The sequence below is a fragment of the Pseudochaenichthys georgianus genome, chromosome 7, assembly GCF_902827115.2.
Source record: "Pseudochaenichthys georgianus chromosome 7, fPseGeo1.2, whole genome shotgun sequence".
Classification (NCBI taxonomy): Eukaryota; Metazoa; Chordata; class Actinopteri; order Perciformes; family Channichthyidae; genus Pseudochaenichthys; species Pseudochaenichthys georgianus.
This window is the reverse complement of record NC_047509.1, coordinates 19,378,800-19,393,032: the sequence shown is the minus strand read 5'-3', so window position 1 is coordinate 19,393,032 and position 14,233 is coordinate 19,378,800. Positions and strand designations below refer to the sequence as shown.

The 14,233-nt window shown below is 40.2% G+C and overlaps 1 protein-coding gene across 1 annotated transcript; it reads left to right on the top strand.

Annotated features, from left to right (window-relative positions):
• Positions 1-1,647: 1,647 nt before the first annotated feature.
• Positions 1,648-5,198, top strand: hoxc8a (homeobox C8a). The gene is made up of 2 exons (XM_034087040.1): positions 1,648-2,279; positions 3,574-5,198. Exons 1-2 carry the CDS (start codon positions 1,844-1,846, stop codon positions 3,918-3,920), a joined length of 783 nt encoding a protein of 260 aa, XP_033942931.1. The 5' UTR covers positions 1,648-1,843; the 3' UTR covers positions 3,921-5,198.
• Positions 5,199-14,233: the final 9,035 nt, after the last annotated feature.

The window sequence follows — 14,233 nt, the reverse complement described above, 5'->3', positions numbered from 1 at the left end:
TTTCTCCGACATGTTTTAGTTTTGACAAAAGTCAATAATATCTGCATTTAGTAGTATTATTAGTAATTTGGCATTATGCGTTTGTATCCTGTGTCTTTATTTGTTTTTCAATTTTGTATTTTATTTGGATAAATAACAAAGGATGTAATGGTCATGAAATTCATTAAAATGATATTAGTGGGGAAAAAATAAATACATCATTGACATAATAACATCATAACATATTCAATGAAAAGCCAGAATTTTTTTTTTAAATACATAAAGACTTTAATGAAAATTGCATCAGTTACATCAATACCAAAGAATCAAAACTGAGAGAAGTCACAACAGCATAAACAGCAATATGAAATACAACAATTACATAATACACTGACATGTTACCATAATAATACTTAATAATACGAATATGTACAATAATAAATATCATAATACCAAAAATAATAACAACAATTCAAGTGTCTTCTGCATTGTTTGTTAAACACAAAAAAACATCTAACTCCTTATTTTGTATATCCTAATATGTGTTGGTTGTGACGTGTGTAGCTCAAGGTCCCCAAGAAGTATGCAACAATGATTGGCAATCTGCATATTTATAGAGTGTGAAAGGTCTATAAATTCACCCAGTGCGCCTTCATATTTTACGATGATGTGTATAAAACGTCAGTAACCCCACAAAAACCGCACTGGCATATTTGGAGAGAGAGCCCATACAACTATTGAGCTGGGAATTGTGCGGGTGCTCATTGTAGCTAAACATCCGATGTAAAATTTTATGAACTCCTCCACGTGGGAGATTTACTGCGTATCCTCGTCGGTTTTTACGGGGTCAGTAAGTGGCACCTAGTATTCACAGGTCGTGTTTATATTTGCGTGTGTCGGTGTTTTACAGCGCATGGTGCAAGTGTGTCGCCCTATAGCCTTTACTCGATTACACGAGAAGGATGTGTTTGTTTTATTCTCATACATTATTTACTATTGTGTGATGGCTAGAATGGCATCTTGCTTTATATGTGTAGTGTTTAATGCAACATTTTGGGTTTCAATAACATGAAATGCTATGTTGACCCCCTAGTGCCCATAACATCTAAACTAGTTTCTGGAAATTAGTGTAAAACATCATTGGGCCTGACATGACAAACAGCAACTCATAAAAGCTTTATCCGTTTTTAAAGAGGGGACCTTCCTTGCTTTAAACACCTCATAACCTCCATGCAAAGACAACTAGCTCAAGTCAGACTGTGAAATGTTCTACCATGTGTCTCTTCATATTTTAACCACTCCATAACTCCATTGATCATCTTACAACAAAGCATTTTTTGTGATAAACATATCATTGATCATATTTAAAGCCTATTGGGTTGTTGCTTATGATTAGTGCAGCTCCTCTCAAGGTGGATATACGTAGGGCCCACGTCTGACCGGTCGTATGAAGATGAAGGGGTGGGGGTGGGGGTGGAGGAGGGTGGGGGGCGCTTGTGGTGGGGGTGGTTCGGTGGGAAGCTAAAAAAAGGAAAAAGAAAGAAAAGAGCAGCGGCTGTGACTGTGCCGCTTTGAGCAAGCAAGCTTTAACCCAAGCTAACACACATCTAAAGCACATGCCATGAGCCGGGTTTGAGCCTGCAAACCTGAAAAAAACACTCACGACTGCGAGCGAAATCCGATGAGAGGAACGGCTCAGAGAGAGTGAGCTGCCGTAGATTGTCCAAAGGGGCAGCGTTTCTCCTAGTTCCGGTTTGTCTGCCTGTGCGCGCTGTGCGAGTTGGGACCCTAAACAAAAGGCTGCCATCATCCTAAAGGAGATATTCTACTGCGAGAGAGCCCGTCTGCTTGATGCTAACTAAACATGAGCTCCTATTTTGTTAACCCTCTTTTTTCTAAGTACAAAGGCGGCGAGTCACTGGAGCCAACTTACTACGACTGCAGGTTTCCACAAAGCGTTGCCCGCAGCCACACGCTGGTTTACGGACCCGGAGCAGCCGCACCGGGCTTTCAGCACCCGTCCCATCATGTGCAGGACTTTTTCCACCACGGGACCACCGGGATCTCCAACCCCGGATACCAGCAGAACCCGTGCGCTTTGGCTTGCCATGGAGACGCAACGAAATTTTATGGATATGAAGCCCTTCCGAGGCAAACGCTTTATGGTACCCAGCAAGACGCAAGCCTAGCGCAATACCCAGACTGTAAATCGTCGAGCAGCTCTAACCCCGGAGAAGGACAAGGCCACTTAAATCAAAACACCTCTCCCACTCTTATGTTTCCTTGGATGAGACCCCACGGTCAGAATCATACAATTATTTCCTATTCTTTCTGTGTTACTGTGTGTTCGCGGGCGCGTTTGTGTGTGAGCGTCAGTGTGTGTGTCTGTAAGTATGTGTGCACGTGTTCTAAATATGCTTAAGTATACAGTCAGTGTATCTCTTAACTATAAAACGAAATAAGTCAGGGAACATGATGGGGCATATACAACCTGTACTGCAGGCTGCTGTTACTCTGCAGCACATGTCCATACAGGGCTGAATTTTTGCTTTCAAAAGTGCCTTTAAACACTGAATTGCTGATCACAGCTCATAACACAGGCTCTTTGAAGTCAATTATCGTTGACATAAGATATTTCACAAACTGTAAACGCACTAGGGGAAGGATAAATAAGTCATAGTTTAACATATGGTGTTGCCACACACACCAGCATGCAGAGTGACAGGAGGGTTAGCTGAAACACAACATGCCACGATTAAACAGAATCCGGGTTTTAGGGGTTTGGGGGTAATTTGACCCACAGGCCCAATGTGCCCCGGACATTAGCCATAATCATGAGGGCTTTGTAGATATTACCTCCTCCATTCATGGATCACATGTTCAGGCTATAGGCTACATTAACTCCACACAGGTGTAAGCTTCGTTTGTATCTGCTCACAGATATATTTATCATCAGCCTGCTCCCATCTGTTGTTACAGGGCAGCTTAATCTGCCTCTTTTCGCATACTTTCCCCCCCTCTTCTCGTGTCCTCCCTCTGTGTGTCACTGTGTGTGAGACTTAAAATCTCAACCAGGCTTGTATAGGCCCTTGTGAGGAAAATTATACTCTTATGTGCCCCTACATGTAGTTTGACTACTTATTTAAAATACAATATATTGATTTTGTTTGTATTAGCATCAACAAACAGATGGCAATTAAGGACACTTTGACCCAAACTTACAGGTATATGAATTAATAATTGATAGCCATTTTACATAAACACAGTAGCTTAATCACTTAAACACAAACCCCTTAGTGAAGTGAAAATCACAGCTCCTGCAGATAGATCTGTAAATGGTATAAACATAACATTAATTTGAGATATTTACACACATTTTGTACAATATGACTTATATTTGTTGAGTAGTAGTAGTAGTAGTGCAATCTTACACTTTGAATAAGGACTTCCCCCGCTGAGTGAATGTGAAAGCTGAACGACTAGAATTTATGCTGAGGGGAAGCAAATGGAGAATTAATTACAAGTCATCTGAATATATTTTTTATGGGGGACCGTGGTCAGCCCAGCTAACCTTTTGGCTTTATTTTATTCAAGCCCCAGGAAGACGGAATGGAAGGCAAACCTACAGTCGTTACCAAACTCTTGAACTGGAGAAGGAGTTTCTCTTCAACCCTTACCTGACTCGCAAGAGAAGGATCGAGGTGTCCCACGCCCTGAGCCTCACCGAACGGCAGGTGAAGATTTGGTTTCAGAACAGGAGGATGAAGTGGAAAAAAGAGAACAACAAAGACAAGTTTCCGGGTCAGAGAGGAGAAGCTGAAACTGAAGCTGAAGCTGAAGCCGAGGCTGAGGCTGAGGCGGAAGAAGAGGGCAACGAGGACGGTGAAGTGGAAGAGGCAGAAGAGAAAGAAGCGGAAGAGAAAGAAGAGACCAAGGAGTGATTTTATGATCCTTTTTATGGTTATATGGCTGAAAAAGAGAAAAAAAGAGAGGTCCCATAAACAGACGAAGAGTCACAAGGAGGCAGAGAGCGTCCACTTTATGACCACCCCTTTCATTTTGTCAAGAGGCAACAGGAATCCCTCTTAATATTGCTGTCATAAATAGACACAATTATCCCTTCTCGCGATTATTCTAAAATTAGTTGCATTTCGATTTTTCTGTAGAAGCTTCTAAAGGTTCAAAGCTTTAGCATACTTTATTTGATAGAACAGTCGCCCTTGCAAAAAAAAGGGTAAATTAAATCGCATGTAAGATGGAAAATGGCTTCGCTATTTTTTACAAGTTGCTTGGAATAACTGCGTCAAAAGCATAGCCAATTAAGATAATTAATATCAAAACATGACCAACGCCGACCTTTGTTGTAAATAGATTATAGCTTACATTTAAAAGAACATGGACGTCATTTCAGAGTAGCCTTTCCGAAAATGTAAGCGAAATGTAGGCCTATAACTTAATATTAAGTGTTCAAACATCATCGCAGCAGTTGCATCGGCTAACGTCCTGTGTAGAAACCACAAGTTTTATTATTATAATTGTTACTGTTACTGTTTTACTCGTTTTCATGTGAATGGCTAGACAAATATTGCCATTAGCTCCTCAGACATCTTTTTCTAGGATTTACCAGGGAATTGCAATCGTTTGAAATCCTTTGATGCTACCTAAACCTGGGGGAATTGCAATAGAGATTTCTAAATATAGAGATTTCATATGGTTTTTAATTTTAAAAGTGTTCTATATCAACATTATATTATTAAGTTATGTATGTAGCATTTACCCAATATACAATATTACACTTGTTGAAGACAATTTGTGAGTCTTGGGAAAGACAATTAGCTCAAAGCCAAGCAAACAATTTTGAGATTGTATACGGCACTACCTAAACTCAGAGCCTTGCCTTTGCTGAATTTATATTCCTCACTTGTGGCATTGCTCTGACTTGATTGCAAGCTATTTCCCCAACAACTAAAACTGCCTATAACGCACATGAACTGTGTAAGATAAAACCTGCTACAATTACAATGATTTTAAAGTAAGGGATTTTTTTTTATTTTAATGTGCTGGTGACATAGCGTAGTTGTTTTGCACTGAATATAATCTTTATGTACGTCTTGTTATATATTGATGTTAACAATATGCTCGTTTCCTGGTGTTTCTCTTGTGAAAGACAGAATTGTGTGTCCCCACCATTGTTGATGTAAAATCACAAATAAACAAGATGGCTCACTACCATTTCTGTTTTTTATTGATATTACAGCCTCGTTTACTGTCATGATCTTTCCCCCCCACACACATGTTAACATGTATACAGTGCACACACATACATTTACAAAGAGTACAATCTAATATGCAGTTTACATGTCATTCTTTTGCCTCTTCTTTGCTTTTCTCTCGAAGTATGCTCTTTGGAAGGCTGTAGAGGCAAATATGCGCCATAGTTTTCATATCCAGAAGTCTTTTGATGCAGACAATCCCAACAACTCAACGAGGAGGTGGCTTAACGTGCAACCATGTTGATGCTTTGATGATCACTTGATATTTAGCACATATGTGCTCAAAACATTTACTCTCGGCGACAGGAGGGAAGAGGAAGCTAAAGATTGCCTAATTTAAACTTTAGAACTTATTCGATAAAAATAACACGGCAGACGTGCGTTTGCAAACGTATCCTTTTACCTTTTAAGGAAAGTTTGCGAATCCCGTCGGTTCACAGCATGCATACTCTCCAAAGCCAGTCGTGTTTGATTCATCCTCTTAATAAGAAACGTCCTCTCTTCAGGGAGAACACGAAGCTTTTCTTAATGAATCTTGGGATGAATAATGGCTGTTTGAGATGAGATGAACAAACATCTGGCGTGATATTAATGATGAGACTAAATAATTTCAAAGCATAAGGGAGGCTTTATCTGTACCATGCAATGTGTTGTGTGAATCCATGGTGTCCAGACAAACCTCCGGAAAGCATCGGAGCGTTAAAATCAAAGCGGAAATAAGAGGCCAAGTGCAGGTAACACCTTGTGTTTCCTCCACTCCTGCCCAGCTGCTGCTGCGTTTATTATGACGCTTTAGGATTAACGGAGGAAATGAGGAGTCAACATAAAATCCCAATATCATTGAAGCACAGACGGTGCAGAAATGTAGGTGACCTAAAGTCTTCTTATACGAATTGACCAGATACAATAGGCTACTAGCTTTATTATTGTTCTACACATAAATGTAATTATTATTTTGCAATAGTAATTGGACCTTTCCTCCATGTTTGCAACACCATTTTACCCACTTTTAACTGAAAGACGAGCTCTATTTTTTTATTTCGAAGGCTTATAAAATATATATTTGTTTTACTTTAATGTAATATTAGTTTTTCCTCTTGATTATGGACGTCTCTTGTGGTGGTTTCAGTTTCATGAAGCTAAATTATTTAACACTCCTGGTGCATATAGCCTGTCTGCTTTGTATCCGCTCAGTTAGAGAATAGCTGAATAAACTGTAGCCTGAGACATTGGGAAAGCAAATACTTAATACAAATACATTGAAACATTATTCAATTATTTATTTATTGGGTTCTTAACATGTTTTACAAAGTTTCATTTTTTTTTATAAATAAATGTATATTAGGAGAATTGAAAAAGTAAGACCAAAACGGAATCATATTGTTTAGACACAGGACAAATATGAACAAAGCCATGCATTTTCTTCAATAAACAATTGATTCTTAATAGTTTAATATGTAATTATTTTTAATCAAAACGAACATCTAGATAAATATAGAAGGTAAAACATTTAATCTGGGTGAGTTTTGAAGTGTAGTCTAACAAACAATATCGCAACGAAAACCCCGTGTTACCAACAGTCTTTTCGATTGCATTTTGTCTCTGTAATAAAAGGCAGATTGCCAGCAAGCTGCTTTTAATTTCATAATTTTTTTCTAGATTTAAGTCCAAGCTGAAAAGGGCTTTTCCCTTCAATTGTGTCTTGTGTTTTTCTGAATGAAACAATGTTGCGTCAAAACGCAGCATTTTTACCGGGTGTTTATAGCTCTATTTAGGTGCGTGTAGTCTTTAGAAAATTCCGGATTTGTCCCCCAAGTAACAGCTATTCTGCACCATTGTGTGTATGTGTGTACTTTTACCACAGGGCTGACATAACCAATAAACTTTAGTGTACCTGCTGTAAACTTTATTGGCGGTGTAAAGGCTCGGCTTGGATGGCTCTGCATCTTTTGTCTGTGTGTGCCGAGGCTCAGTGTGGAGATCACGGCCTGCAAGGACAAGATACAGAGTAGGTAACTCATATATTTTTTAATATTAGGATGTAGGACATTTATTTTATGAGTTACGCAGACTAAATGTCATCATTTCATTTTTCTTTTTAAAACTAAAGTTCCTGCTCTAGTGGATTTATAAGACAACAACTGCGCTTAAATTAAATTATTTCTCCTCTATTGTTCTTTTCATCTGGAATCTTCCTTCTTTTCTATTTTCGAATAAACGTATTTCATTGCAATATATTTGTTGAAGGTGAAGACATTTGCCTGTAAACCCTGTGGCCACCTTATGTTGTCCTTGTTTCTAAAATGTACAAATGTACGTATTTTGTCCTTGTCGGTGGGTGTAACTCTTTGATCCTGTTGTAAATTCGAACCACACAGTGTGTGTGTGTGTGTGTGTGTGTGTGTGTGTGTGTGTGTGTGTGTGTGTGTGTGTGTGTGTGTGTGGTGTGTGTGTGTGTGTGGTGTGTGTGTGTGTGTGTGTGTGTGTGTGTGTGTGTGTGTGTGTGTGGTGTGTGTGTGTGTGTGTGTGTGTGTGTGTGTGTGTGTGTGTGTGTGTGTGTGTGTGTGGTGTGTGTGTGTGTGTGTGTGTGTGTGTGTGTGTGTGTTTCTCTCTGCAGGTTTACAATCTCTACATTTCTTGCTTTTCAAGTTTAAAATGATAATACCCTGCAGCCACACACATTGACATATACTCTTCATTTCCTCACGCAGCTCGGGCATGTAGTTCATGTTTGATGTGAAGAGGGTAACATGATATCTGCTTTCTGACATATCCATCCTAAGAGTCAGTCAGGTATACACAGAGGCCCTCATAGGAAAGTGTTTAGCTAATTGAAGTTTAATCAGACATCTCCAGGTCTCATGCTCCTCTCTCTCTCTCTCTCTCGCTCTCTCTCTCTCTCTCTCTCTCTCCTCTCTCTCTCTCTCTCTCTCCTCTCTCTCTCTCTCTCTCTCTCTCTCTCTCTCTCTCTCCCTCTCTCTCTCTCTCTCTCTCTCTCTCTCTCTCTCTCTCTTTTCCAGTCTTCCCTCCCTCTGATTGTTTCTCACACACTTTATTTCCCATTTCCCTTTGGATAGGTACACTATGGCATACTGCTTGTCCACCAGGGGAACTGTCATATTTTTTTGACGCACGTCTGATATGTGATTTATGGGAAATCTCAGCATCGTGCTAGCGTGTGGCCATTTTTAGTTTTGTGCAATCGACAAAAAGAAAGGGGAAGAGATGGGTGCAAACATTCCTGGTTGTTAAAGGGAGAAATTTACAGCTGAGTAATAAAAGTTTACGACTGAATCCTTTCTGCGATTGGCTGCAGCGAGCCACGTGGCCCACGCTCTATGAACATGAACTTTATGCTGTTGTCTATTCTCTGGTCCTTCCCTTGTATCAGCAGCAGACTAAGCTGGGGCGTAGAAACGTATTTTTTTCTTTATTCTCATATATAATCACTGCACAGACATTTTGGCGCTGATTCGTGTGATATTCATCCGTTCTCCGACTTCCTGACAGAGGGATCTTCGGGACAGTCACCGCCTCTCCAGCCGCTGCGTTTATCCCCCCCGGAGGCAATAAAGCCGCGACTTGGAAGGAAAAAAGGAGCCATGCTAGAAAAGACTTTTCTCGGCAAACAGACAGCCTGCCTCCAAGGGCTCCTTATCGCCAGGGTGTGAAGACAGTACGCGGGAGATGTGCACTCTGTTGATATTTCTCTCGCCATCGTGACCCCTCAGCTGCTCTGTTGGACCACAGCGAAGCCACAAACTACGGCGAGCCTATCTGGGGTAAGATTACACATATCTCTATCACTCTTTCTTAATGTTTTCATGTTGTGTTTGGCAATCCACCGGTGTTGGCCGGGTTGAAATGATGAATGATGCAGAAGAGTGAGTGAGATGTCTATTCTGTGTAGTTGTGACCTGACCTGTAGCATGGGAGGCTGCTGATGCCCACGGCAATTTGCATTGTACTTTACTGGCTGATGTGGAAGCACCTGCATGTGTGTACTGGCCGCTTAAGCCTACATTAGCGAGGCATTTAAGAGATGCCGTGCCAATGTGTGGTGATGAATTGCCTAATGATAGTACACTTTGTCATCACTCACAGGCCCTGCTGACCAGGCAGTGACAAATTGCAGTCCATTGCTCTTATTAGATCTGGTTCCCATAGTTGTTGTTACTTGTTATATTTAGTCTGTGCCAAGGGCCTGGATATAACATGCTTTTTTACGCACGCACATGCACGCAGACACACATATGCACCCACTGAAACACAGATCCCGGCAGTGCCCCCTAGCGATCAGAAGCGTGGCATGTGGAAGTGGGCGGATGTTGAAGCTTGTTGTTTATGGCTGCTGGTTTTCGGCGGCGTTTCACTGCGGATGTCAGCTGACCCAGCTGTTACAATGCTGCCACCGAGGAGGGTTCCTGTGTCTGATTTGTTGTTGTCACCTCGAAGTATGAGAGATTGGTCTGCTCTATGGTTTTGTTCTGATATAACGATATGCAGCGATGTGTTATTAGATGCTGTGACATAACCACTGACGACATTATGATTTTATTCACCCATGCATTGCATAAAAGCATCACAAATATCATCTTCATTATCATCCAAACCACCAGCAATAACGACACACAATTTAACATTAGTGGACAGAGACAAGGTGATATCATTGAACAGCATACTAGTACACCAAATTAGATTGTGATCAAATCACTGCAGTTCGTTGATTTATTTTTGACTGAAAGAAATGTTATTAAAAATGTCAGATGTTTTTCGCTATAGGCATATGGAAAATAACACAGATAAAGATTAAACCCATTTTCATTTCTGTTTTTGTGTTCCTTTGTGTGTGTGTGTGTGTGTGTGTGTGTGTGTGTGTGTGTGTGTGTGTGTGTGTGTGTGTGTGTGTGTGTGTGTGTGTGTGTGTGTGTGTGTGTGTGTGTGTGTGTGTGTGTGTGTGTGTGTGTGTGTGTGTGTGTGTGTGTGTGTGTGTGTGTGTGTGTGTGTGTGGCAGTAGTACATTTTTGTGTGCATTTGAAGTTGAAAGCGTTTGTTTTTTCAAAGCTCCCTCTGTGTTTTATTATTGTCTGTGCAGAAACCAAATATTTTTAGTGTCGTAAAGTAATTTCATGCGTCTGTGTCCCCTGCTGAAGCTAAACAGTCTCTGCGTGTCAATGTTGTAAAACACACTCATTGGCAAGCCTCGTTCTGGAAGCCTTTAAAGTCTTATAACCTACTGTTACAAACGTTGTTTGCTTTTCCTTTATGAAACATTGCTGTTGCAATGGATCGTGTTGCTGCTGCCCAATATGCCTGCAGAGAGAAAGAGAGAGAGAGGAGAAACAAAGAAAGGGAGAGAGAGAGTCCATTTAATACATGACATTTGGATTGTTAGGTAAATCTTAGTTTAAATATAAGAGGGGAAACAGACTATTGTTTTGCCCTGCAGCGTTTTAAAAACCAGAGATAGCTTCGCATAAAACTCCATGAAGTCATGAATCTGTCCGCATCACCACATTTAGAACCTCACTTACAAATCCCGACAGGGCAAATTTTTTTGCCTTCTAATGGTCATAATTTATGATGTGTGGATCAACATGCGCTCATTGGGCAACAGCTTCCTGAGTGCTTAACGAGCATAAAGTCGAACACTTCCGGACATTAATTGGGCTAGCCAGCGATGGTAAAGTGCTTATAGAGGGCTTTACATTGTTAGTATGTGAATTACTCCTTATTAGTAAGGTTAGAAGCGGGGGAGAGGAAAAAGCATCAGGGGCAGACCACGCTTTGCCTTCCTTGCTGTGTTTTTAATCATGGCCGATAATGTAGAAATGTTACAGGTCCCATATAACTAATTCTGAGTGATGTTGTGCTGTGGTATATTGATGTATAAGAATGCAAAAGAGAAGTTAGAGGTTCATGGACGTGGATGGGCCCTGTTGTGTTGTATGGGGAGCAGGCTGATAAAGTAAGGCCTTCGGCTGAATAACCAATTAAGAGCCACGTTAAAACCAATCCAGTATGATAGTAGTCGAATATCCCTCAAAGATATAACAATAATAATATAAATGATTATAATATTCATAATAATAGCCCTGTTGCGAATGATCTATTTCCATGATGCGTATAGCCTTCCTTGCGCATTCATCGATAACTACTACAAATGAAGAGGATACACTATTCATTATTGAATTATTAATTCCAATTAATAATATCCATGGTTAGTACTTAGTACCAGGCTATTATCAATAATTTATATTTTTTGTCTCAGTCCTTCCTACTTTCGTTCATCGCCGTTCTTAATATCCTTTTAAAGATCGTGGAAACGTGGACCAAACGGCTCCTTTCCTTCCTGCATCAAAAGCCGTGCATGTGATTTGCCTCACGGGCCGCAATAAAACACTAAAACACGAGGGGAAGAATGACCTTTCTAATTCTGCACACTGCCACAGCCTCTGCTGCATTCCTGCCTCTCCAGTCCACACATTGGCTTTAGTGTTCAGCCTTTATTTACAACCTAAACTTTATGGACCAGTGGGGCTGTGAATAACAATTAGGGAAGATCTGTGTTTTGAAATCCAAATATTTTCTATATATAGTTTAGATAAAGCTTAACAGGTATATTAATTAAAAAATTAAACGCGTTTTATATTGATTAAATTACACCAGTTGCTTAGTAACGACAACAGAAAGTGTTATAATAAACCAAATAATCAAATAATAAACCAAATAATCATCGTGTTCTCATGCTGTTTCTGGCGCAGTGAGTATGACAAATCAAGAAAGTAACACTGACTGCCATTCATCAAATGAATCACATTCTGAGCTTCATTTGAATTGTGGACAATTACATTCGAATTTACTTATTTTTAGTTTTCTGTAAATTGTTGTTTAGTAACATTTAGCAACACTTTGGTTAAAAGTGCATTTAGACAAATTGGGTCCCCCAGAAGTTGTATTCTGCCATGTATGAGTGAGTGTGCGTCCCATCTTAAAATGATTCGTTACTTATTATGGAAGGGATAATGAAAAAAATAATGCCAGGAAAGCAACTTTAGTGCTTTATTTGTCTACAAATGTGTGCGACGAGGATGTCACATATGGCCAAGAATAAGGTGAAGGGAAACTTTTATTGCACCAGCTACTTCCTTCTCTTTGTTCTTGTCTCTTTTATGGGCTATTCAGGATCCCAAACAACAGACCAAACAGTGTTGCACGTTTAGGCTGCAAGTATTCACCCTATTGAAGAAATCAATGATGTGGACCAATAGACTGCTGCGTTTGAACAGACATTATTCAATAACTGTATTGATTATTTTGATTGTTATCTATTATTGCCTGTTGCGGAAAAAACAAGATAATGTGAATGATATTGTTTTAAATTAATATGTGGAGCTGCATTGTTTTATCCTGTCTAAACGTGCTTGTTTTTTTTGTTGTTTTTTTTAAATGCCGATGGTGGAAACCTGCGTTTTTATTAGGTGTACACAAAGTAATTTAATTATATTGAACACAAAAACAGAGTGGTTGAAGCTGGTCTCTTTTATATTATTAATGTGGAATTTTACGCATTTAGAGGTAGCAAATTTCTCTATGTCAGGCGTCTTGTTACATTTTTGCAGAACACCTCTGAAGTCATTTTGTAACCCATAATTTGCTACTGAGATAATTATCGGTTCCCCTTCCCCCTGTGTGTGTCTGAGGAATGTCAAAGTATGATCAGAACTGTGGAAAAAGACTGGAACATGCATAAGCATTTTAACACGTTGCATTTTACTCCTATTTTGATGCGTAAAAAGGAAAGGATAATTTATTGTTATGAGTTAAAGAGACTGTACCTGAGGGCTATCGCCGGGCACAGTTGGTTTGACGTTTGCTGGACAGTCGCATAACTGATTAGATTTTCAAAATGCAAAAATGATCTTCTGAAACGCAGCTCTTTACTAGTAAGTCAGACCTACACACGCTGTTTGCCTTTACTTTATGCCTCCACGTGCTGTGCAGTGCGTTCATTTCTGGATCTGGGAGATTGCTGCTCGTGTTGCAGGGCTTTGCTGCAGAGATAGTTGTTGGTGTGCTGTGGAACGTCACTTGTTTTATTGCCTTCACAGAAGAGAGACCATAAACGCATTCTTACCACCTACACCCTCCCCCAGTTCACTGCAAAAGCATTGCAATGGCTCACATGCCAGATAATGCATACGGAAACATTAACAGTGTTAGAAACTCGTCGATATGACCAAGATAAACAATAAATGCCAATATTAATTTCAGTATCCACACAAAGCCTGTCCGTCCTGCGGGATGAGGGCATGTAGATATTGCAGCCCATCGCTGCAATGGTGTTGTGAAATTAAAACAGCATTTTTGTTGACACACACACACACACACACACACACACACACACACACACACACACACACGCACGCACGAACGCACGCACACACACACACACACACACGCACGCACGCACACACACACACACACACACACACACACACACACACACACACACACACACACACACACACTACATCTATTCCAGAAATCTCGAAAATTCAAAATCGCAGGGAAGGGTTCTGACTTATATTTGAGTAAATGTGTGTAATTGCTGATTTTCTGAAATAAACCCTTTAACACACCGTTGGAGTTGTGCTCACATGTGTTTTATGCAAATGTTGTGCCTTGCTTTGAATGTGATCATAGGCTACTGACTGACATTGCCCACATTTAGCATATTCTTACTCCTCAAATATCATATATTCTTAAACTTCAAGTCAAACATTTCTCATCCAGCCTCGCTCACAGTGCCAATCCAACTCTACGTTGTGTTTATCGGCATTTAGCACTAATGTTCAAGCTCTGAGCTAAAAGCTACAGTTTCTCCTTAACTCCTGCCTCTCAATTGGTTGAGAACGGTCAGCTGACGTTGTCATATTGTCTCTCACCGAGCCAAGCCTCGGCTATAACACTCGGGTTTG

Bases quoted from the DNA above. Each gene is read 5' to 3' on its own strand.
- hoxc8a (XM_034087040.1), top strand. From the start codon at position 1,844: ATGAGCTCCTATTTTGTTAACCCTCTTTTTTCTAAGTACAAAGGCGGC. The intron at 2,280-3,573 runs GTCAGAATCATA...ATTTTATTCAAG, and splicing joins TCCTTGGATGAGACCCCACG to CCCCAGGAAGACGGAATGGA.